Source organism: Pholis gunnellus, assembly GCF_910591455.1.
Source record: "Pholis gunnellus genome assembly, chromosome: 19".
NCBI lineage: Eukaryota > Metazoa > Chordata > Actinopteri > Perciformes > Pholidae > Pholis > Pholis gunnellus.
In genome coordinates this window covers 5,944,629-5,971,095 of record NC_136546.1, presented here as the reverse complement: position 1 = coordinate 5,971,095, position 26,467 = coordinate 5,944,629, and the positions used below count along the sequence as shown (strand labels likewise).

The following is a 26,467-nucleotide window of genomic DNA, read 5'->3' as shown; positions in this document are numbered from 1 at the left end:
AGAGAAAAAAAGAGAGAGAGAGAGAGAGAGAGAGAGAGAGGTAGAGAAGATCGATAGAGAGAGAGAAAGAGTGGGTGAAAAAAAAGAGCTGAAAGAGAAAAGGCAGGAACAGAGATACTGTCGGTACACAAGAGAAAGACAAAGAGAGCTGCTGTTTAGGTCCGATGAGGTTTAACTTTGAGTTGTGACTCGAGGAGAACAGAGTCTCCTCCGCAGAGGTTGCTGTCGGGGCGAGTATAGCACCATTGTACGTGTTTTGGTGAGAAGTTCCCACTCTGTCATGGTAAGAGGAGAATACCTGGAGAACAGTATTGCTGCTGTTAAGACAACTTTAGTGTCGACCGTTCAAAAAAAAAAAAAAAAAGACAGCACAAAAAGACATAAATACAAACAAAGCTTGTTTTTCAGTGAACACTGGCAGAGGCTGACCGTCTCAGCGACCCCCGAGAGAGAGGGAGGTTTGTCAGAAGAGTAAAATTAAATAAAAAGTACGACAGAGAACCGCCCGCTACTTAGTCCGTCCTTGGCTGCTCGTCAGTCGTACATTTGTCAGTCATTTCCTGGCAAAAATCCACCGTCACCGCCTGGTTGGACTTTTCCACGGACAGCCCCGACTTTGTGTACAAGCCGGCGTCCTGGCCGTCCATGTCCCCGTCCTCCGCCCCGTTCCTGACGGCCGAGTCGGGCTCGCTCTCCGAGGGGCCGCCGGGCGACCCCTGGAGGCTGGGCTCCGGCGTGGCCGAGGCCGAGCGGCCAGTGAGGTCGATGCTGGTGGTGTCGGTGTTATTGTTGGCGGTGGCGGGCTTGGGCTCGGGCTCGTGGGGGTCGTTCGCGGGCCGCAGCACCGGGCAGTAGTGGTGCAGAGACTGGACCTGCTCGGGGCTCAGCTGGACGTCCCGGCACACCTCCTGCGACAGGCAGGAGAAGTTCTCCCACAGCTCGCCCATGCACGCCTTCAGCTGGTTCCTCTCCGTCAGCAGCTTCTCCTTCTCGCACACCTGCGCACACACACAGAAGATGACTTAGGCCTACTATGCAGTCCAGGTGAAGCGGACGTTAGAGGTGCCTTTAGCTTCTGTCGCGGTTTCAAATGATTTACAGAAGAAAACAATCATCCAATCAAATGAGACTTTGGGCGACTAGCTCGCCACACCGGACACATCCTAGTAGCTAACAGTGAAGAGAGAAACAGGAAGTGGTGTGTTTGGACATAAATCGGCAAAAACGTAGTTTTTATTTTTCAAAACAATGAGGTCTGATTCATTCAAGGCAACGCCCGCTCTGCGGTGGCACGTGGCCGGTTGAAAATCTGCAAAGCTTCCCTTCCGTCTCTCCCTCGTCCTCCTCCCACTCTAACAACAGGTGAGAAATGTGTGTGTGTGTGTCGGTGTGTGTGTGTGTGCATGTGTATGTGTGGAGACAACAGTCCTCTTTAGCTCCATATTGCGCTAAACTCTAAGCCCGCCCACTTTTTCTCTCTTAAATCACCCCTAGTATTAGCCATTAACTTAAGTTTGTAGGTCTTCTCTACCTTTAGTTTACTTTTATGAACTTTGTGATATAATTTTCACAATATCCTGTAAACGATACGGATATTCTGTGAACTAATCGGGTTCCTCTGCCTCCTTTTAGTGCGCCTAATGGCCTTTGCAAGATTAGCCCAAAGACTAACAACCAATCAGAGCCGAGGAGGAGAACGCAGTTCTGCTTCAGGGGGTAAAGGGCATTGTTCGTGGGGCCAAAAAAATGCAAATGAAAGCAATATTATGATCGTTTTGTCACTGGTCTGTGAGGCTGTTGTAAATAGACGGGACTGGAGGACAAATGGGATGTTGTTGCAGTTCCTACTTCATGCCAGCAGAGGTAGACAAAGCCCATGTTCTTATAGACATCCATGTTTGCACAGAACAAAGACTGTGTTTTATCCCCCATCATTGACATTGGGATTATTTAAAGGGCAACATTGGTATTTTACAACCATATTTTTTTGTCTAAGTGACTAATGGCAGATACAATTTTTTGAAATTGGTCAAAGTAGCCTATTGAGGGAGAACACCGCAGACGGCAGCCGCTTAACGGACTGCAACGTAACCGCTCTGGGTAATTCCTCGCCGTCAATGTGCGTCCGCTAAAACCGCTTGTTTTTGTGCCACTGAAATGCTCAGATTGTTATTAAGTGTCTGGCATTGTGTAAAGGACATAGAAAAAAGGTTTTTATTTCTCTACAGGGTCCTTTCCATGATGTCGTCAGACACTTATAGGAGCAAGTATCACTGCTTTGTTTCCTTTGCTTTGCTCAAGGTGGCAGTTGAGGTAAATGCTGTTTCCCGGCATGTTTGGTGAATGAGAGGAGAGGCCCAGCGAACAGGTGGGCGACAGCTAGCGCTCGGGACAGAAGCGGTCGACTCACCAGTTTCCTGATCTCGCACTCCAGGTTCATGATGCAGTCGAGCTTCCTCTTGCGGCAGCGCTGCGCCGCGATGCGGTTCTTGCTCCGCCGCCGCACGTCGTGGATGAACTCGAGCTGCTCCGAGGTCAGTTTGTGCATTTTCACCAACATTTGGAAGTCGTTCCGTGGAAGATTGGTGATTTGATCGACGGGGAAAGGCAGCTTCACCTGTGAAAGAAAGAGAGAAAAGAGACCAGACGACAACATTTCATCAGATTTGAGGGTTCTCGGATACACAGAGTTTGTTGAGTCCGCTTATACGGAATTATTTCACCAAAAACTGTACTTTGTCATCATCTGGTGAAAAACAACAACATTTTCGCCCATGTAAATGTCAAAGCAGGAAACACTTGAATTGTGAGATAGAGCCGGACACACGATTACATGAAAAACGGAAAAAGACAACGGAAAACCAGTTTGGCTTTTTTTTGGCTTTTTTTTTTTTTTTATATTTCCGAAACGTTTTCGGTTATTCTGGCTGATTAGATCTCTGCTCAGGTCGAAATAAGAACTATAGGGTGATGAGGGGTGTAAGTTGCTGCTCCGAAACGGGTGCAACAAAGCCAACGAGAGAGTGGAGGTGATGTCAGTCAAACGTCTGTCTGTCCACGCTGAATAAGTGTAATCTGTGTGGGTTTGCATTTGATCTTTTATTGTTACTTATAAAACTCACAGTTTGAAGAGAAACTTAACACACCATCTGCCGCTGAGCCGCCCCTTCACATCACCCAGGTTGTTTACTTGGTTGCGTTTTTTGGGACTGTTTCAGGCTTAATGCACAGACAGCGCACGACGGATTGTGATATTTTCTGAGACCCAGTATTTTTAAATTTGCCTAAAATACAGAACATTTCGTTACAGGGTTATGTAACTGGAAGTGTGGAGAGGATTTTACGAACTGCAGCTTTTGGCACCGGTTTTTCTCTTTTTCAAAGAATGTTGCCTGCTGTTACGTTAACACTACAGATTTGGAACAAAATCATTTTTATGGTATAATAAAGTGACTGTGCATACGATTAACAATGTCAAAAGAGTGGATTTAGTCTCAAGATGCTCTTTAATTAATCTGTTTAGACTTTTTTAATTCAATTTATCAATTGATTTTTATTACATACTTTTGGAGCCGCAGTCACTTTTACATGATTCGCAACTCAAAACAAACAAACTAATAGATCTCACTATGATATAATGTAATATATATTTTCTGATTATAATTTATTAAGTATATTTTTCGTAAATCCAGGTTCAAAACTCATTTTGTTGACATATTGGACCCAAAGGGAATTTTTTATATCTCTTGTTATCACTCACTTTTTGCTAAATGTAGGGATAACATGTTTTGTGTGCCCACATTTCAACTAATAGATATCCTCATGAAACGTCCCCCAGTTTATTACTTACATTGATAATCATTTTTTTGTATTACAAGTTTTCTAAAATGTTATGTTTAATTAATTATGCAAATGAGGCATTTTCTAACGCTAACTTCAGGTGAATTTAGGAGAAATCCACAGATACAAATACAAAACACCTAAATGTGCATTTCTGGTGTTTTCTTCCCTCTAGTCTGAAAGATGATACGGAAGTAAATCTCAATTGACCAGTGCATGAAAGGCAATGTATTTTGCCCTGGCGGCGTCTCGCCTCAATAAACCTCTCCTGTGTAGATTAGGCTAATGAAGGGTTACGGCTAAAGTCAGCAGGTGCGTAGAGGAGAACGTCCAAGGTGAGTCGAGGCATCACCGTGCACCGCTTACTGCGAGGGCAGCCCCTCCGCCCGGCCACAAGGTGGCAAGAGAGCGCCGCTTCGCACGCCTCCCTGAGCGGGACTTGGTGAGCCTCGGCTCCCTCCGCCTTACATTTCACATGTAGCGCATTCCCAAGCAGAGGGGAAAAGGTGATCCAAGAAAAGAGTCCCTCTCCATCTGTCCCTAAAGCAGCTGGAAAGGTGCCAGTGTGACAGATTGAGAGGGGCGGAGTGACTCGTCAACCTGATTGAAATCGGTGTCAGGTGATTTCTGGGGGCATGAATATCTACACCGGCATCCTTCTGCGGAACAAAAGAATTAGCGGGAATGAACGCAGCAGAGATTTGGAGACCCTAAATAAAAACGAAAAGCCGCGTGGTTCCCTTTCACTGATATGACACCACATCAAGTGTTTATTACACCGTTTTGGAGAGCGACAATGAGCCGGGCCTCCCTCCCTCAGGTGATGGCAAACCTTGTGATAAGCACATCACAGGCAGATCCACCACCAGCGGTATCTGCGTGCACCAGGGACCCTGCAGCTTTAGGCGCAGAGCGAAAGCGGTGGAGGCACAACAAAGGGCCAGAGGAAGACAGCCGGCGAGAGCTTGGCAGAGATGAGAGGAGCCGCGGCTCCCTTTTCCCCTTCCCCCCCTCCCCTCCCCTCCCCTCCTCCACCCCTTCCCCGTGGCTGCCTCTGAGGAGCGCAGGAAGTCAAACAAAGGAGAAAGAGGAGCGCGACTCCACGCTCCCGCTTGTACCTGGCTGCTCAAGGCCAGGGGGGGGGGGGCAGATGCTCCCCCGTAGATCCTCAAACCGCTCAGATGACCGCAGGCGGCGGCAGCTCGGTTTCATTTTTATTTTTCCCGCCAAGCGGTACACAGCGGTGGCCGTGGCGTAACCTGGTGTAAGCGGCGCTCTCGGTGGAAGGGCGGGTGGGGGGGAGGGGGGGTGAAGCAAGGTGCCTACTCATGACAGAATGCAAATGACTCCTCAGTGAGGAGCAAATCTAGATGTCAACCCCCCCCCCCCCCCCCGAGCGGGTAAAACGGCTCGAGTTTCCTCATTAGAAGTGCAGCCCCGCGAGCCGCCAGGAGCCCCCGTTTCTCATCTCAGCTCGACATCTGCATGCAGACGCATGAATAAATAACGACCCGAGCTTTCAAGGCCACGCTCGGCTCCGCGCCGCTCTGCCAGGGCATGACAGCTCCAGCCTCAAACAGAGGAGGCGAGGGGGGGGGGGGAGGGTCAGAAAGCTGTAAAACATCAGCACGGGCTGCCAGCTTCATCTAAAGCAGAGGGGGGGGGGGGGGATGACTCTGTTTGTGATCAGGTAGCCTACATGGGTCTGATGGGATCTTTAGCCAAAGCCCCGGGGCTGGGAAAAGAAACAAGGGGGAAGGGGACGCTGCGACCTTGTGATGGTTTCTCCCCCCCCCCCCCCTCATCATCTCATCATCCACCAGCCGACGGTACACAGGGGACGGCTATATTTAACCGCTTCACCGAGACCCAGTTCAGCAGCGAGGCTGGGGGATGACAGAGTGTGCCTCAGCGGCGGTCGCAAATTCACGGCCAAATTCACAGATTTGCATTTCTTTCTCGGCTCTCCTCTTTCTCTGGGTCATCATGGAAATGTAAAGTAGGGCTCATCCGACATCAGGACCAGCGCTGTGCTGGACCTCAGCCCCCCCCGACACTGTGCGCTGTTAGAAAATGTAGGGTGGAAAACACTATTTCTGTGGGTCAAGTGGAAGATTCAGTCGAAGGGGTGAGATGATATTGACTCTACTTCTATACACGTTCTGGTTCATTACAACGTTATAATATCTTAGGAGTAAAAACGCAAAGTTATCTTTAATAAAATGGAGCAGCCGGATGTTTTGAACGTGGTTTTTTTGTGTGTGCATCCAGTACAGAGTCGTGTACGGCTCCGCTACCAGAGCCGTACGTCTCTACTTCACAAAATATCGTAACTTCTGTTCATTGGTTGCGGAAAAAACATGGCGATGGCGCAATTGCCGAACTCGAGGCTTCAAAAACGGCAGTCCACAAACCAATGGGGGAAGTCCCGATGACTCCGATCACTACTTCTATACAGTCTGTGGTTTACACTAGCTTGCTACGCAAACATGTTGACCTCTTCCTTTTTAGGAAAAGGTGGGTCAACTGCTTTCTTTCCGAGAGATATCAACTCAACATCGTCTCTTGTCTGCGCCAATACAGAGTTGGACGTGGTGAGCCTAGCTTGGCGTGAAGGCTGGAAGGAGAGTGAAACGGCTAGATTTTTTTGCTGAATGCTAGTAAAACGATCTAATCCAACCCTGTCAGATTTGCTCACTTTTAAACATTGTTTAAGCTTTTTTATTGTAACTGAAGGTATTTTACTAAAACGATCGCTGCTTAGCTTAAAATAAAATAAGATGAGATCTCATCGTGCGTTTCATGCCATCTCTGTAATTCACCCTGTTGCACCTCACATGCTTGTTAATGGGATTATAAAGAAGCATCGCCGCTGTTATCCGGAGTCAGGTCTTAATGAAGATAATGTGGGGAGGAGGTTCAGCAGCAACTGTGTATGTCCGGGGGGGGTTAAAGCAATAATCTGCAGCACGATCAGTTAAATAAATGACTGTTTGGCTGCTCTCTTCAGAAGGAATCATTAATAACCTGTACTACGTTCCTAAGTAGCAGCACTCAGCGTCGTGGACAAAGCATCTGACGCTTGTTACTTCACTGGCAGCAGCAGCAGCTGCAGTTTGTTTGGACTAAACGCGAGAAGAAATGAGTAATTTATTTAGAAAAGAAAAGGTGCCAAAAAACAAACAAAACACAACACCAAACTTGCAGCAGTGGACTCTCTGTTTGAGTGCCAATTTATTTCTTCGAGTGCAAAAAAAAACGAAACACCACAGCACTGGCCGCCAAGCTGCAACAACGTGGCCAAAATCAACACAAGACTTGCCGCTGTAAAGTATAGCTTGAAGCTAATTGGACTTCTCGGTTCTTCCAGGACTACCGGCTGGAGTTGTCGCTCTGCCCCAGCCGGCCCTGAGGGCCCACGTACTGTACAGTACGTTGCAACTCAGCATCCCGGGGATCTCCACTCCATCCCGATCGCACACTACACACACACACACACACACACACACCATCCTCTCCTCCGCACACGAGACAAATCAGAAGCATGAAAAAACATCTCCTCCGTTTGGTGTCTATATTTGTCCCTCACCGCCGAGCGCTCCAGAGCGGCGCGGCGGAGCGGGACAAATATATAGTACGCTCCGGGGCCGATTTGGGGGGTAATGAAGAGGCACTGTGTCTCCTTTCTTTGAAACTAGTTTTCTTTTTTTTTTCGGTAAATGCATCAAGCTAGATAAATATAGATTTCAAAGTAAAACGCTTGGGTAAACAGCACTCCTCTTGCTCAAGAAGAACAAGCCTCCCTCTGCGTACACCGCAGGACAAAGTCAGGCGTCCTGTACTACAAGAGGTACATTTTCAATATGCAACGCCCTTGTGGATGAAATGGATTGAATTTATCAAATAACCGCAGTGCAAAAGTCACCAGTTATCTTATGCATATTATTAGCACTATTGCAGCCCCACAGCTAACGTTATGAGCGGCAAATTGGACCACAGCCACAACATATCTAGAGTACAGCAAAGGTTCTCTGGCGTTGTGCACGGGTAGCAGAACTGATATTGAGGCCCGTGCACTTCCTGTCACGCGTTCATTCTTTTGCCTGATACGAAAAAAACAAAAAAAAAGAAGACAATGTGCTGATGTATCAGGACTACTTCCTCATTCCTTCCTCCCACTCGCTCTGAGATCAATATTTTCACCGCTGTGGTCAGACGATACGCTAGAATGAGCTCAACGCCTACACTGCAACCGGGGAGCTGGAGCTCTGAGAGACACAGAGAGAGAGACAGAGAGAGAGAGAGACAGAGAGAGAGAGAGACACACAGAGAGAGAGAGAGAGAGAGAGACAGAGAGAGAGAGGGAGACAGAGAGAGAGAGAGAGACACAGAGAGAGAGAGAGAGACACAGAGAGACAGAGGGAGGCAGACTGAAGTGCAAAGTGAGCTGTGTAGAGATGCAGAACACTGGTTGCAGTGGCCACTTTCAGATGTGTGCGCTAAGCACTTGAAAAGTGTGAAAGCGACATAGTGAGAGTAATGAAGTCAGTGAACTGACTCAGTGATGTCAGTGACGCAACAATATTTACTCAATGCTTGCTCGGATTTCCCACCTGGTAGGAGCTCGAATATTTCCAAAACATTTCTGTATCTCCGTCACGCTATGCATGACTTTCTTTGACTACAATAACAGTAAATTCCATCATTGCTGTTGCAGCAGTATACATTACCGCTGTCAGAGCAAGTAAGACCATATCCAGTCACATCTAAACCACAAGTGGGACGATGCATCCATCAAACCCCCCCGAGGAGCCACACTGGGGTCAAACTTTTCATTTGTAACAGAGGAACGTGGTAATCCTCTTTCAACAGCGGCTCGCCTCTCTTTTTAAGGTCTGAGTCTGTGCTGCAGTCTATGCTGCAGTCTGCTGCGTGAAGCTGCTGATAGTTCTCAGATGTGGCTCATATAGATGCAACTGCCCGTAAACCACAGAGCAGGAGCTGCCCAGAGACCTCAAGTGACTCTGGCTACCTTGAATGACTAGGCTTCGGTCAGACCGCCCCGGCACTTTTAACAACTTCCTTCCTCGTCGGGATCCACTGTGTCCAGTCCGCAGTCCGGGGGCTGCAGCTATTTTTACCGAAGCTGCTGCCATTTGCCCTATAAACACGGCGAGGCCCCAGCCTCCCCGCCCCCCCCCCCCCGTGTTTGTTTGTACGGCCAAATTACAGAGAGGGGCGGTAGGAAAACGGCTGGCCCGGGAAGCATGAGGTAGCACTTCTTCACCACATAAAGGCCAAGGGAGAGCAACCTAACACCGGGCTTCACTTTGTCGGTACCTCTCCGTTACCTCCGCTTTGAAAGCCGGCGCAACAAGCCGTAGTGCAGGCGGATCTGGGGAACGTTCATTCATGAAGGAGCTTATCAACGGCCCGCGATAGCGAGTGGAAAGCTGGCAGACAACCCCGCGTGAGTCAATAGAGATTTGACAAGAGGATATTGTGTGGAGTAATGGAGCGCCGTCAATGGCTGACACATACATAAACACAGTCATACCCACACAAAGAAATGACAAAGGGGACTGAAATGTCTCCTCGTCATTTTTTTTTGGGGCTGCTCTCCCGGGTTAATAGCTCAGCGCCGTGAATCAATCCAACATAATTTACAGTAGCGCACTCAGCAGGCCCTTGGAAAGCCCATAAATCTAATGGCGGAGGGTGTTGTGCGCCACGCTCTGAGGGTAATAATTACACATTACTGCTGAGCCTCTTTATCTCGCAGCTCTGTTTGAGCAGTGGAACTGAATTCTTTCCAACGGGAAAGCAAAATCCTGTCATGTAGCTCCAAACCCTTGCAACACACCGACTTGCACTTTGAATCTGATCACCATGGCAACGCACCACTTTCTCTCTCTCTCTCTCTCGCCCTCCCTTTCTGCCCCCCCCGCCTCCCCCACTGAACACTTAGATCAGTCCTCTCCACAAAGCTCATCGACCGTTATCCTGCGTGCACCTCGAACACACGTCGCTCTATGTGATGTCACGAGAGTTAAGGTGGCCTCGCGGTAACTCGGGAGCCAAAAGGTCGGAAGTTCAAGCTCTGCGACAGCCGACATGCGACGTCGCAGTCTAGAGAGAGACATATGACAATGCCAGTGTCGTGTGTGAAAAGCTGAGTGGAGTGATGTATAATTTATTGTAAAAGCATTTGAAATTCCAAACGGGGAAACTTCCTTTTTCCAAGCTCCTAATAGCATTTGAGAGACATTTTGGAGATACCAGGTTTTCACCCGTCACCGACGGCACGTGTCAGTGAAAGGCCTGAGCCGCGGATGGAAAGTTTAATCATTGACGCGGGTAAACAGCAGCGCTACGAGGAAGCAAAGCAATTCAGTGTAAATTGATTCTAATGCCTTTCACCGTCCCTCAGGTGGGAGATCTGCTCATTTTGATAATATTACACCGGCGCTGCGCTCCTTCTGTGAATTAGAGGGTCCCTCACTGATATTTACCTGGTAAACAACAACAACAGTCGTCTAGTCTGCAGCTTGGAGGACGTCTGCCCAGGTGGATTAGGGGGAGGCTGATTAGAGGATTGGCTATTCATCCTTGTCAGCACTGTCGAGCTACGCTACAGTACCGCCGCGAGACCGAGCTCAACCTCTCGCCCACTGACTGCAGCCTGCCGGCCATTAAAAAGTAATGGCCGTAGTACACCGCCGCTGTAATGTATCGGTTCTAATCGCTTTGCGACGCAACCGCACACCTTCACTGCGGCTGGGTGTCACCGCTAATTGCCGATATAGATCAGAAATGTCAGAAGTCGGCTATAGGCTTCATTGAGATGTAGCATATGCATATTTATAGGGGCGGATTATAGATGCCGGTGTTTCTGCTGGGATAAGATGAGCTAGTTAGGGTAGTTGGCACTGGCAGGGAGACGGATAGAGCCAGAGGGAATCACTTCAGAGGGCAGTTCTACCCGGGGAGGATCCTGAGCCTTCAATGGCCTGCAGTGCACGCTGATCTCAGCTACGGTGATGAACCAATCACGGTCTTAAAAGACAGCGCCACAGCCTCCTGCATTTAGGCTTGTCCTGGTGCATTTGGGCTCACATATTCAAACTCATTACACAGATCTCCAGCAGTGCATAAAGCAGATTAATAATATCAAAGCACATCTGTGCCCTTTGGTGATGCTGTAAATCTTGTACTGAACACTCCCGCTTCAATTACATGATGATTTAATGACTGCTAATGCAGACCTGGAGAGCAGGGCACTGAGATATAATTAGCCTGGGTGGAATTAAAGTGGAATGGCTACGTTGTGCAGCTACATGTGAGAGACAGTGTTTTACACTCACCTCTGGCCCTCGATCCTGTACGTGGCAGGACTCGCTGTCTCCCTCTGAGAAGGAGCCCGACTCGTCGCTGGAGTTGGTGCCGTAGGACTGCTCACATTTGATCTTGGGCCGCACCTGGTTAAAAAGGGCATCCCCGCCCACGCTTTGCTCCTGCTGGTCCACATTGAGGCAGCGTGCCACGTTGGAGCACGGCGAGGAGGAGAACTCGAACTGGGGCAGGCTGCAGGGGGAGCCTCCGCTGCCGTCCTCCGCGTAGGAGTACGAAGAGCAGGAGCTGGAAGTCCTGGTGCGTGTCTCACAAGGTGGCGAGCGCGGGCACACTTTGATTGGCACTGGGCAGCTGGTGTTGGGTCGTGGGCGGCACAGGAGTGGGGGCTCGGTGGAGGTGGCGTTGGGAGAATAGGACTGGGAGGTGGGGAGGGACTGGCTGGCTCCCGCCCACAGGCTCTTTGGCATGTGCTCAGAAAGCTCCATCTCCAAAGAGTTCCCACCAGGGTAGGAATGTGCTGGGGTTCCCAGGCGGTTGCAGGCCCCTGAGGAAAATATGACACTACGGCGATCTAGCTCAGCTTCCTGTTTGCAGACCCCATCGCAGGAGGCGGACTTGAGGGACAACCCTGCAGGGAAACCGTCCACATCCTTTGGGGATGTAACAGACAGACACAGCTCCCCAGTGAAAGGCCTGAAGTCTTTTTTATGATCTCCCTGAGAGTTTCCTTTGTCCTGGGGGCAGGCAAGTCTGTTGGCGAATAGCTGCTGTGATGTGTCGGGCAGACTGGGGAGGTCCACCCCTTTCTTGAAGAAGGCTCGGAGGCAGGGAGGGGACTTGGTTCTCTTGGTTCTTTCCACCGATATGGGGGTGTCCATCTCCATGGCTGTCTCGCTGTCCTTATCCCTGACTTCCTGCTCGTCCCCTGACAGGCACAATGAGACGGCCTCTTCCTCTGCCTGCGGTTCAACTTTGATCTCTGCCAAAGGCAGCCTACCCTGACCCGGAGCTGCCCCGCTAACACTGCTCTCCTTTAATGTGCTTGGAAAACCTGAGGTACTGGTGTGTGAGGAGGTGTCATTATTGTGCTTGTTGCAAGCCCACTGGTATTTCCTGTACTTTGGGCATCGCGGCAGGTCTGACGCTCCGTGCCGATCAAAGTCCAGCCGGCCATCTGCGAAGTTACTGGGAATGGCAATTGCTAGCCGATCGTCGTCAGTGTGTCCGAAGGAGGCGAGGGCGTCGGCACACCTTCGCGCCTTGGGGGAGGCGGGCTTTTCCACCTCCGACTGCATGCTCTCATCCTTCGAGTTGTTAACCTCCGCCGCCACCTTGTGGCAGAGCAGCAAGCCATCCTCCTCGCTGCGCAGCTGAGCTTCCAGGAAGCGAAAGCAGGAGTCCTCGAGGTTGTGCATGCGCAGGAATTCGGCACAGCGGATGACCTCCTGGATGTTTTCTCTGCTGAGTAACAGCTTAGCAGTGTAGGCAAACTGCAACAATGGAGCGAATCCCCTGGCAGTGACCTGCGAAAAAATAGGGAAATTGCCAGCATTAGCATCAGCACAGCCATTGTTCAGAGCACTTGGAGTGTGGTGAGACAACCCGACAGCTCCAACGACCATAAACAAACACTATAAAGTACCGGTTAATCTTTTCATCAGGTCAGCACTGAACTCCCGATACAGCAGTAAATAAGATCTGGTGTTCTGCGAGTGCTGGCAGGTTGTGTGTCCAGCCTCATGGTCATAACAACAACTTGTGGGACATTCCAGTAGTCTACCACTGTCTGCTCCGTGGTCATATCATTGGTTTCGCCTACACCCACTCCCGTCACTGCTTTGCATTTGCAAAACCCTCACTTACTTGAGGTAAGATGTCTAGGCACAAGTGCTGCTTTATATTCATGCACTTACATGTATTCACTGTAGAGGAATCTATGTAGAAAATGTGGTCTTAACTGAAGGGCCATGTGATGGTTATTCTTCTAAAAGAATCGGCAAAGATCTTTATTACTTGTTGACTGAATTATACCAAGGCCGAGTTTTGAGTTCTAGCTCGAGGTTTTGTGTCCGTTCCGAGAGTCTGACGCCCACACAAAGCTAATACTTTTTCAATACTTGATTTATTAATGCTTACTTGATATGAGAAACCTTTTAATTTAACAAAGGAAGCCAAAGTTCTTTTTTTTCTTTTTTTTTAATAAACTGATTTAATTCAGGGACTATTTAATCAAAATGATGAACCTGACCACACATTCGATGTCAGCTTTTGGAACTTGAGAGTAAACCGCTGGAGGTATAAATAAAATATTGAGGTTTGACACTATTATACGTGGCACCTTTATTTAATACCGCTTTGCTTAACCTTTGGAGATCTGCCACTGATTTGAGTGTGACCAGCAGTGCACTGTACTGTAAGTGCCCCGATGAGAGCACGGCCCCACAGCCTCACTTTCTGTGCGAGTGCCCTGCGTCGTCAGGTCAAGTGCCTGTAAAGCCTAATGGTTTGTAAGACTAGAGCTTATCCCCGTCGCGGCCATGTGGCGTGGGATGACAGAGGGAAGCCTTCCATTTAGACTTAATGCCACATAATTAGGTAAACTCCTGAGCCTGCAGAAGTCCAGGCCGCCCTCTGCTGCTGTTGTCGCTGAGCACACAGACCGGAGAAAGGAGCCAGAGGAGCCGGCTTTAATACGAGTCTTGTCTGCAGTTTGGAGATCAGCGTGAGGTTCACACTAGGTTGCATTCACCACTTTACTCGGGCTCTAGCAACCAATCCCCGCAGCTTTATCCCGGCTCACTCTCTGGTGACAAACACATTAGTGTTAGGCGCTCGGGGGGATGCAATCATCCCGCATGCAGGGGAAAAAGGTGCGCTCGCAAACACTATTGCAGCAGGTTCACTTTGAATCTGAGACGGGCATTGTTTGCTTTACAAGGCACCTTTTCAGAGGCTGAGCGAAGTTTTCCTTACAAGACTTAACGGAGGCCTCGCAGATGTAGGGGATGCGCAGCACAATGTGGTTTTAATGAGCCCACTGTTTACTGATTGTTTTGTTGTCCTTTAGGTGGGGGGGGGGGGGGGGGGGGGCAAGAAGACAAATTACCCTAGGTGTAATGGTATACACTGTTCCAGCGGCCTCCAACAGACACACTGGTAAAACAGGATTTTCCCTCTTTAGTAAAAGAGCTTCAAAAACCACAGAATCTGTGCTGTGGATTTTTCCGCCTGGAAAAACAACTTAGCAGTATGCATGAGGAAGCACAAATATGTCAGTAAAAAATAGCTTGAGGTCATCGGAGTGGGTCTTAGAATGTGTTTAATCATCTGGCTTGGTGGATTTTCAGGAAGATGAATACAAATGTGCAATAGGTTGCTGCTTCTGTTTTTTTTTGTTAAATGTTTAAACCATATTTCATCGACTGCTTTTACTTGTTCACTTCCAGACGTTGCGTGTGAAATCAGAGGTAATACATGCTCGAGGCTCAGAACTTAACAACCAAATGGAGGATCTGCCTGTGCCAATTCGAATGGAACATGACCCCGAAAAAATACAGACGGGGATTATGTGATTAAAGCGCAGATATGAGAATTAGAGATTTGAATTGTAAAACACACAACTTGACTTTCGGCTAAACTCCATGATCTGCGAGGTAATGTGTCAGAACAACTGTACTGAACTGCCTCTGGCTGTCAACTGTGGCCGTACGATACTGCCTACGATTGTACTGAGCACACGCTGACAGTCACGCTGCACTTGTTTATAATGGACTTTATGCAGCGTACACGTTGTCAGAAGTCAGCATCTAAGAAACACTGAGGTCAACGACCTTCTATACAATCTTTACAACCGTTAGAAAGAATGCAAGTTCAAAGCACTTCCGCGTTGGCGTCACTTTTCAGAACCGGAGGTCGCCGCCTGGTCTGTAACTTCCACCGTTTTTTTATTGTGTTGCGCCCCCCCCTCCCCCATTACACATCCCTCTTTTCCACGAACCACTGTTGCTTATTAGCAGACTGCCTCTTGAAAAGCTATAAATAGATGTGTTTCTTATTACAGTCTACTGTGAAGTGAGGCGCTTCTTCTTGACGGCAGCAGCTGTCAAATCTTTCAGTGTGCGTCTTTCAACCAGCCCGCGACAGCTTGGAGTATTTCCCAGATGGGTTTAGAAGTCGCTGCTTGTGACCTTATCGTCTACATTGCCAATGTAGCGGTGACCACATTTAATCAAACATGCTGCAAAGAGAAAGGTAAATTCACAATAGAACAATTAGATCTAAATCTTAATTCTCATGTTCATTTTGAGTTTCGCATCCACTGAATTGCTTTGTTGCCGTGACGTGGGAACAGACAAATGGTTAACAAATCGTAAAACATCATACCAGCACCGGCCTTAACAGATGGGTGATACATTAAATACACATACAGTGTGTAATGTGTGACGGGGACCACTGTGAACGCTTAAAATAAGATATTTCTGCATTTTTGGTTCTGCCTCCTTCTTGCGTTAACCCAGTGCATCCACAGGCTGCCGCCTCCCAGCATGCCCCTGGTCTAAAGACAACGGTGCGGTGAGCTCCGGCTAACAGACAGTCCAACAGCACCAGCCACATCAGTCATTGTTAAGAGGAAGATGCTGACTCCATATCTGTGAGGGGGGGGGGGGGTGTGGGGGTGTGGGTGGGTGGGTGGGTGGGGGGGGGGGGGGGGGGGGGGGATTGGTGTGTACGTGCGTATGCTAGGGTAAGTGAGTGTGTGTGTGTGTCTGACTGTGAGGGATTGGGGGAGGGGGGAGGGAAGAGGCTTTGAGTGGACTATCCGCTCTGCTGATGAGCGCAGCACATCCACTGCACTATCACTGCAGCACTGCTCAGGAACACACACACACACACACACGTAGACTCACATTTCTGAATCCATTGAATCTGAATAGCGTGCTCTTTTTCACTGTAAATGATATGACTATAAAATGTATGTGCCCTTTAGTATTACACATTCTTTTCTCAGACTTGACAAAGTCTCCTCCAGAAGCCACAGAAGACATTACTCTGGGCATTCCACTCTGAACGTTCTAAAAAACAAAAGGTGGAAGCCGAAATATGCAAATTTGCTCCAGGTGGTGCACCTCAGAGTGTGGTCTGAGCGATCGGATCTCAATGCATCCTCGTGGCATCTTATGTGCATTCACTCATGTACTTAGAGCTGTCCACTTGTGATGGGATCACCCAAGACTTACGTCAATGCCGGGTGTAAACAGGGGCCATAGACACGCTTGATGAGCAGACTGCACAAACAGTCCAGCAGCAAGTTGGAGCAAATAACAGGAGGTGAAAATTTGCATGTCTGAACACTCCTTCATAGTGCAATAAAAAAAATTATTGAAAAAAAGGACTCTTAATTGAGTGAAAACCTATTGCCTTGCTTTATTGCTGTAGGAGCCATAAAAGAAACAGACATCTTTGTAAATAATACAAAATAATACAAATTTTGTAATATTTACTAATGAATACTAAATATTCTATATGCAGCAACCGTTTCAGAGCAACAGGTGTTTCAGTTTAACGAGTGACCGCGTTAACTGTGACTTTCAGCCAAATGCATCCGTGGCGTGGAAAATAAACCCTGATGAGTGTGTATTCAAAATTGATTGACACCTACATATTCTGTCAGTGCTGTTTAACAGCTGTCGTCACGACGAGCAACTTCGACCACGTTCGGCCGAGAGTCACCGGTTAACACGACCATAATTGCTCATGGTTGCAGCGTCCATTTTTAAAACTGTGAGCCAGATGTCCTGGTATTTGACGTTCTGTACATCACCAAAGATGATGTTTTCATATTACGTGATTTGTGCGTTGGGGATTGACATACAAATTAAGATCTCTTCTATTCACATATACAGCACACACACACAAAGAACTACACACAATCCTTCTGGCAGCCTGTCGAAGTCCACGCTCTTCTCTGTACACGCACGCGCACAGTTAGTTGCTTTAGATCTGGCCACGCCAACTGTCACGGCGAGGCAGCCGTGGCTTAAATGAGGCTGGCCGGCTGCATCCATCCAGGGCTGCTGATAAACAGCAAAGCTGCAGGAGGAAAAGTGCTGAGCGTACCAGGGATCTATTTTCAGCCAGTATCAGCAGCTGCTGCCTGCGGGAGCGCATCTTTATGTGTGCCCTGCACCATATGTGATTACTCCACTGTTACAACCGGCACAGCGGCCTAATGAAGGAAAGCGTAAAGTGAGCGACAAAGGATGGGTAAATGTGAGGGAGGATGGACGGAGCACGGAGTGAAATGAGAGGGGTTAGGGGAGACAAAATCACAGCGTAGGAAGCTGTCGAAGGAGGAAGAGGACGATACACACGGCGTTTCTTGGTCATTAGCCATGGCCGCCATGACGTTTGAAGCATTTCAGCTGTTAGCGGCACTTCACGTACGAGTTAAGACAAAGAGACAAATTCATCAACGGGACAGATTGGGGCCGTTTTAGGCCCCTGCTGTGCGTCTGGAGTGGACAGACGATACCATTACAGGGCAGGAAATTATAGGCAGCGGCCAATCGTAGACCCCGGACTGTTCGCAGGACTTTTCTCAGGAAGCCTGCCAACGACCCTTTCATAAACAAGCTGAGCAATACTACACCACCCTCCCCTGTCCTCCCCAAGTCACTCTCCCTCCTCCCCTCACCCAGCCGGTGCTCCTCTCTCTCTTACATCGGCCTTTTCGCCTCCGCGGAGGAGAGGGCTAATTTATGCAAATGTGCTCCAGCGAATTCCTGCATGTCATGCATGCTAATGAGGACATAGCATGGCACGACAATGGAGCGCGAGGGACAAAACACTCCATCTTCATTGGAAGGAGCGGCCGACGCTTCGACATCAGATCTGCTGAGTAACCTGACATCGACCTCTGTGTTTGCAGACAAAACAGTAAGGGGCCCGCGTCACGGGCCCTGGTGGAGACGAAACAGGCGCTGTACTGTACGCTGTCATGATGCCATTGTGGGTTAAGCTGTCGTGCTGCAGGAGATGACAGGAAATGTGTGGGGACAAAGGGCCTGCTGCAGAACAGAAAAGCACGCGGGCCGGAGGAAAGTCTTTTGTAAAGACAGCTGGCAGCAGACATACAGTAACCTTTCTAACCTATCAGACAGCTTCTAGCCATCCTACAGCTTGCATTATAAATTATACTGAGAAATACATACGGTTAAAAAAAAAAACAGTCAGGTGTAATCTGATGTGACGAGCTACCTGCATTGGAAATGTACTGCAGGTAGTAAGAATAGTGTCTTTTTATACAAAAAAAAAGTTGGCAATTAACGTTTCCGAAAGATACTTTGAATGTCGTCGTTTGTGAATTAAAAATACGCGGAGTAAATACGTTTCACATCAGCCTCGTATCACGCTTGTAGAAATGCACAATGCCACCTGGGCTTGGTTAGGTTTCGGCAACGAAACTTCATGGCTCAATAAATAAATATAAGACGAACATGTTTTTGACACAAACACTACGTAAAATGTCTTGCCCCTCAGTACAGCTGAATTATTACATTTACTATATAAAAATGAATTTTCAACAGTCTCAACTCCAATTGTAACTTCTCAACCTGATACTAATATACTGAATAGAAAAAGTCAAAATACATTACATGCAGCCTATCAACACGGTATAATTATACACTCGCCAACATTAACACATCGATATGCAGTTTATTTTGATATTGGCCTGCTGTTAAATGAGTGAGGCATCAGCGTTGCCAGTGAAAAGAGGTACTCGGCACGGTGATGTGGAGAGATTTGGAAACGTAAGGAAAGTGTCATCCTCGGTGACAAGCAGAAGCTCAGACGCTCCTGGTGTTGAGCTGCGGGTGAGTAAACCTCCCCCTGACAGTGGATTAAATCAGATAGTGAACGCCCTAATCCTCTACCAGTGCAGCTTACTGTACTGCCCAGACACTGGGGAGGACATGACCCCACCTCTACCCCGTTTAAGACACCAGTGTTTGGGCTGTTTGTGCCAGGCTACTCTCAGCCCTGGTGTCCAGCATTTGTTTTGTCCGCCATGCCTTATGTGTGGTAGGTTTCTTTTTTCAGCCCAGACTGATGAAAGTCTGTGTATTCCTTTCATTAAGAGGGACATTAGCTGCTCTCTGTATTTAACCTCCAAACGCCGGGTTTGGAGGTTAAATACAAAGAGCATAAACACGGCTCAAGGTGCTCCCGTACCCAGCGGCCCCTCACACTCAAACAAAGACCCGGCATTTTCTCTGTCAGCTTACGACACGAGATGTGCCCTTGCGTTGGCAGAGAAAGAGAGACCCCCCGCTGGACCGAGGGGGTTGGGTATTAGTGCTACCGACGCAGCGCATCGCTCCTCTCGCCACCGCCTCCTCTTCATCTTCCACCGCCCAACCCCCCCAACCAGAGCTCTCTGCCTGGTTCCCGGCTCTCACCATCTGTCTAATAGGCTGCATTTCTGAGATAGTGTTCCTGGCCAGGCACTCTGTGTAGGGGCCAGTCAGTGTGAGGCCCCCTCAGATAAGCCGGCATTGTGCAGGTCGAGCCTCAATCAACTGCTTGACCTGGGGTGGTGGATGGAGGTCACTCATCAACCCTACTAAACCACTACAAGAGCATTGCATTTGCCTGTCTCTGGTCTATATCAAACAACAAAATAGGTCTTTGGGCAGTGGCTACCATGACAAGTGTTTTGTTGACCTGCCATCTCTATGGCTCAGGTCTGGTTATATGTAGGTGGCTAGATCTACTGGGTTCAGGTTATGACAAGATCGGCCATTGTTAAAAAGAAACCAATGCAACCAGTGCTGTAAACTTTCCTGATGGAGACTTGTCTGGTGTCTCCAACACTTTGGCTCAAACCAATGTATCTCAACAACTACTGGCTAGATTGCCTTTGATCCATAATTAGATATTACCAGATCTACGGGTATATTTGCCTGGAATTTTTGGAGCAAGCTCATGGTCTCCAGTGGATTGTTTTTGCTGGGAAAACTCCTCGACTTTTTCCTTCAGTGACGTCACCACTGTCACATTTCCAAACGAGATATGTTGCAATCCAGGAGGCAACCTCCGGGTTCTGAAGTGCCTTAAACTTGCATTCTTTCTAATGGCCAGCAGGGGGCGGCGACTCTGGTTGCAAAAGGAAGTCCCATTGTACAGAAGTCTATGAGAATATGAACCCGTTTTCCTCTCTTGATTCATTATCCCAATCACTAGTCTCAAGTCTTCTTCAATACAGCATAATGATCATTTAGTAAATGATAGTTTAGAGTAAAATAGAAGATAAAGCAGGGTATGCTTTAGGGCGTGGCTACCTTCATTTACAGGTTGCTACCACAGCATTGTCCATGTTAATTGTGACATTTTGGTCATCTAATAAAAGTATTATTCAGCATTCGGTTGCACCACCCTCTTGTGTCACTTCTGGTTCCAAAAAACCAAGATGGCGACGGCCACGGTGACTACGTCCACTTCTTATAAACACTCTATAGTCATAATCTAATTGTCACACTGCAGAGTACATTCATGTAGTCAAAGGGATAACTGAATATCCTACCCTAAACCTTACCCGCCTCTCTGTTGACCTAACCCATCTATGTCTTGGAAATCTGCCCTGGTCTTTAATCCTTGCACCAGTCAGCTCAGACCCCAACCGTCTCAGCTTGGATGCGTAACCCCGGCTGTGCATCCCACTGTCTTCTGTATTCTGCTTCTCTCATCTTTCTCTTCCACTGACACTTAGTGGTTTGGGGGCTCCTCCTTGCTGAATGGGGTCCACATGCCGTATGGAGTCTTCAGTGTCATATCTTTTGGCTCCCGATTCCAAAGTGCCTCATCGATGGACTTCAGTGTGGAGAGCCATCGGAGATCTCTTACCCCTACACCTAACCCTGGCCCTAATACAATTGCTGCTAAGGCTACTTTTAAGTAATCCATTAAAAAAACAATGTCTTTAGTGTTCCATCCAACATTTCCGAAATGTGTGGTGTAAAGAACACAAGCAGCACTTCAGACTTTTACTCTTTTCAAAATAAATCACAGCTAATCCTTTGCGACACACTGCAGGTGGATACACTGAACTCAGATCTGTGTGTGTGTTTTCTTTTGAGATGAAAAATGTGCAGTGTTCCCTGGCTCATGACTAAGGAAAGAACTGACAAACAGGAGGTGGTTTGAGGTCTGTGGACCAGTGCTCTGCTGAATCACAGTGCTGCTTTCTCCTGATTTTTATTTTTATTTTTCCAGAATAAAACTCAAAGAGACCAGAAATGGTAGCACTGATGACCCGCCACCTTCTGGAGCCCTCCACCGCCCCCACAGTGGTCTGTATTTCATCATTCACAACCAAACTGGATGTCAGACGAGCAAAAAAGTGGCAGCAGCCGGTCATTGCAATGAAAACAATTATCTGCTTACGTAATTACTACATTAAATTAGGTTTCTGCTAGAATTTAGGAGAGCATCATCAGATTCTCAACAGCAGCCTCTTGTACAGGCGAACTAAGGCAACATGCTGCTCTAATAACTAGCTGACAGGCAGCAGTCTGCTGTGATCCTGGCAGTGAGGCTTGAGTCACAGCTTTGATTACAGTTCAACTATAAGGAGGTCATTTGTGTTTGTCACAGTGGTGACTGCTCCTCTCCAGTGGAGGGCTCTCTTTAGAAATAATCTTCTCCCTGGCTCGCATTTGTGGCACGCTGATTCTGATGAATCCCCCTTTGTTCTTACGCTCACAAGAAACATGATGTAGAGAAACACTGAATGTGTGTGTGTGTGTGTGTTTGTGTGAAGCCTCCGTCGCCCAACACGGACGCAGTGCTCCTCTGTTCCTTCCCCCCTGCCGGCCGGGTGGCCCGGACAACAGCAGCGCTGAGATAAAGCAGGATTGTTTTGTTCCCATGATGCGATGGCCAACAAAACCCCTTGATGAAACGGACTGGCCCTCCGCAAGCCCACAATCACATTAGATATAGATGATGTCACTCACCAGCGCCCGGCCCCGGCTATTCCGGAGGGCGGCGGGGACCACGAGAGAGGGGTGATGAAGGTTGTGGGGGAGGTGGTCTTTGTTTCACGTTTCATCTGCACCAACCCAACCTCCCCCAGTGGGGAGCCGAGGCCTTTTATTTAATTTTATTTTACACATAGGTGGCGGCCGTCAGTATAGCTGCTTGAAGGAATACCCTCCGTGACCCGAGCCACAGCTCAAGGCTGCTTCTCTGAGCCGACCCAGCCCACCCCCATCATCGGAGGGAAGACAGGAGGCAGGGATGCGTCATCCTGCTTCAGTCACTGCCCGTAAAAGCAGAGCGTGACCAGCACCGTAAAAAAAAAAACTTGACAGGCCTTCGTCAACGAAATGACATTTTTCTTCGTGATGTGACGGAGTCTAGACAGTCAGATAGAGATGTACCATCTGCCGAACAGGGCAGAAGAATGCTACTTGATGGGAAATTCCACCTTAAAAAGATAAATACAGTAAAAAAATAAATAAAAAAGAGCCATTGGTAAAGTTAATTTTGTTTCTAAGCCATTTTGTTATTTTTGTACTTGAGTATTCCCACGTGTTGCCACTTTATACTTCTACATCCCGACATATACTACATTTATTTCAAAGCTGTGCTGTACTTAGTCACTTTACATACAAAATATAAAGATATATAGAACAACATTAACAGTAATTGAAATGAGCTGCACTTCCAGCTGCTACAACAATCAAATGCTTCTTACATATGAACGCATCAGTAATAATAAACACATGTACCTTAACATACACTGTTACATTTGACGTTTTGCATTATGAGTACTTTTCGTTTTGGTATAGCACGTTATTTTAATACTTAGGCTTATATATATTTTTTAAATTGTGCTATTACTACTTTACTTAGACCCTTAATCATTTTTAAATGAACGATTGACAACCAATTAATCATTTTAAGGAGATCACCTTTGGTTCTGTGAAATTGCCTTATTCACAATTTCCTGACACTGACATTGATTACATTAGTCATAATTAGGACTGGGTGTCATTAAAAAAGGTTAAAACTCTTTTGTCGGCACAGTTGCCGTTGTCTGCGCTGTTAGCCTCCAGCCACCGGCTCAGACATCTCTGTGATTAGAGCCGGCTGTATGGGTTGTAGCTGCCGCGGTAGCGGGCCAATCACAAACCAAATTAAATCAATGTAACGATTGAGGTGATTGGCTACGAGCAAAACCATACAAATAGTATTTTTTTTCCGAGATCTGGCTTCAAAAAAGATAAAATGCAGGTATCGTTAACCCGGAGAAGTTTCGATACTACTACTTGGGTAATTTCGGTCGATACCTTATTGAGTACCTAATGGTACCATAGCACTAGTGATAGTGTATGGTACCATTAGCTGTGTATTGCCGGTTATGATGTAATTATTAAGTGTCCATTGTGACAGAATAAAGCCGATATATTCATTATTTTTTGCCCCTTTAGATAAAATGATAAAAACAATGTTCATGTGAAAGGTTGTCAAAAGGAACAGGGACGGACAAAGGGAAGACGGCTTAGTTAAAACCTCAAATGGAGTATCTCTCTCTCTCTCCGGCAAATTAAAGAGACAGTCATTGAAAGATGTTACTTTCCACACTCCATCTCACACCTGAAACACGCAGCAGCTCATGCATTATTCATGCAGGCAGTGAGTGAATGAAAAGAAATGCGGCTTTGAGCATCCAGGAGCCGTTTCCCAGCAGTCCCTTCTTTGAGTTAAGGAGGGGGAGAAGAAAAAAAAGCCCCAGATGCTCATTTCACATAAGACGACAATCTGACGCCGACTTCTTTTTCAATGAGCGCAGTGACAAAGTCGTTTGACAGCCGTTACTTTATTAATGTGCGCCGGCCCCAGCGAGGAGCCACAACTCCACAGCACATGCGGGACGTGCCCCAGTTTTCACGGCATACACATGTATGTAGGCCCATGTGAGTGTGTGCGACGGTGTGACATCAATACGTCAGTGGGGGCGCTTTCATCATGTGTTCAGTGGAGGAAGCTCTGAGGGGGGAGCGACTGTGTGAGAGCTGAGGTGAGCGAGAGCGAGGAGTGTTGCTAAACCTGACGAGCGCCGAGCCCGAGGTGGCGTTAATCTCGCCACGAAAACGCCGCCTCCTGCCACCGACAACGGCGGCGGAGGCAGCTGACAGGTGATAATTGGTAATCACAGCCTTATAGGCTCAATAATGCACTTTGTCACACCTTTCACCGAGTCTTTATTCCCCCTGCGAACGGCGCATCAAATTAAAACACTGTTTTGCCGACATCCTCTCTCATAGCAGACAAAAGGCAGTGACGCCAAAAGACACCGAAAATAACTCAACAAAGAAGTCATAATTCATCCAAAATGAAGCCGATGGAGTTAAAAGGTGCTTCATACGAAAGAACAGTTCTCAACATGGAGACTGCCAACCTATTAAATATCGACACATGGTCAGTGCCCCTCGGCGGCATCTGATACTGACGCACCGAGGCCGGGGCGAATGGTTGAGTCAAACAAACACAGGACTTTCACCTAGGAGACCAAGTTGAAAAAAAAAACATATTTTAACTAAAATCGAAATATTTTCCTTTGCCTAACCAAGTCCCTTTGTTGCGTAATTAAATGTAAAAAAGTACATAAGTAAAAAAGTAAAAAATGTTTGAAGCATAGGGCCACTATATTGAATTAATGCACTAACTGTACCAACGTTAGCAGGAGCTTGCCAAAAAAAGTTGGTAATTTTGGTCAACCAGAAAGAGAAAAGGAGTGAAAACAGAGGTGTGTTGTGTCCTGTACTGTGTTCTTACAGCAAGCAGTTAAAAAAAAAAAAAGAAGTGAAGGAAACAATCAAAACATGGCAACCCCCACCTATCACGACACAACATTTAGTTTGACGCTATTATTGCTGAAATAACCCGATTACCAATGCTCACTATCAGTCATTTCTGTGACACTACAGAGGAGAACTATTCTCATAAGACGCAACACAACTTGCTGTCAGTCAATTTGATTTCCCTGTGGGTTTAGCGCTCATGATGCAGGATGAAACCAAGACTGTCGGGTGAATGAGTTACCTGTCGGCCCGTATGACCTCATGTCATCTTGGTTCTTTTGTAAAAAGCCAGGGTTGAATATGAATCGGACCAGAATTAAAAAGGAAGCAATGTATTTGAAATTTCCCCTTGTTCCGGACCCAATAGGTGTGAATGCACCCCAAGAGATTTAAAAGGTTTTTTCCATCAACATAAAATGTGAAAAATACCAGTGGACAGGATTGCTGCAAGAGCAACGGACCTATTGCTGGGTGAAGTTGCCATGTAGCACAGAAAGGAGAGTGTTGTGGGTGTGAGATGGCCGCTCTGACCACGGAGTTTGACAAAGTCAATGCAATGGAATAACAATTCAGGGGGCACCAGATATGCCCCAGCTGTAGTCAGACTGAGCTGTGGCTGAGTGCGTGTTGATTCATGTAGTTTATAAGACAGCTGTTTTTTTACTTTGGACAAAAGTTAGCTGTTTTTTTGCTTTAGGTGGAGGGTTGATAGAGGGCCTTAGTCCAGTGGTCACACAACTCTGTGTGTGGCTATGGATATCTGGGGGGGGGGGGGGGGGTGTACGGAGAGCCCGGTTAGTATTGCTTTTGTCCTGGTGTCAGTGGGGAGTTTCAGGGTTGCATTGTCTCAAAGTCAATAGCACGTCCAAGCCCCTGCAAGAGTAAAAACCTGTCAGGGGAACGACGCGTTTGATGGACGTACCTCTTCCGGAAGGCTAACGACCAAGCCATTCTCCGCCTGGCCCACCAGCGCCTGGAGGAAGTACTCGCTACAGGCGGCCAGCACGGACCGGTGCCCGCGGAACTCCTTGCCCTCCACCAGGACAGTCACATCGCACAGGATATCCTGCTTCCGCTGGTCGTTGAGGCAGAGGAGGATATTGGTACAATGAACTGTCGACTCATACACATACATGGGGGCTTCAGGCTTCTCATCCACGGACATTCCGCTCACGCCCTGGAAATAGAAGCACAACAGAGGGGAGGGGGGGGGGTCAGTTTACAGCCGAGGCCAGTGAGCGCATACCGCAAGGGCTGACATCAGCCCCCGGCGGTCTTTGCTGCGAGTCAGCCTCATGATTCAAACACATGCAAGCCTGACTAACGGACGCTCTCTGCTTCTCACGCTCAGCGCCTCCTTTAACGTTTAAAAAAGCCGGCGAAAGCGTCGTCGTCAGTCTGACTTT

General features: G+C 47.8%; 1 protein-coding gene across 1 annotated transcript; it reads right to left on the bottom strand.

Annotated features, from left to right (window-relative positions):
* Positions 1 to 512: 512 nt before the first annotated feature.
* bach2b (BTB and CNC homology 1, basic leucine zipper transcription factor 2b) lies at positions 513 to 26,238 on the bottom strand (the record flags this gene model as incomplete). Its single annotated transcript, XM_079180914.1, has 4 exons — positions 25,984 to 26,238; positions 11,205 to 12,716; positions 2,411 to 2,617; positions 513 to 998 (listed from the first exon to the last, which is right to left on the bottom strand). The coding sequence occupies exons 1-4, from the start codon at positions 26,224 to 26,226 to the stop codon at positions 513 to 515; spliced, it is 2,448 nt and encodes an 815-aa protein (XP_079037040.1). The 5' UTR covers positions 26,227 to 26,238.
* Positions 26,239 to 26,467: the final 229 nt, after the last annotated feature.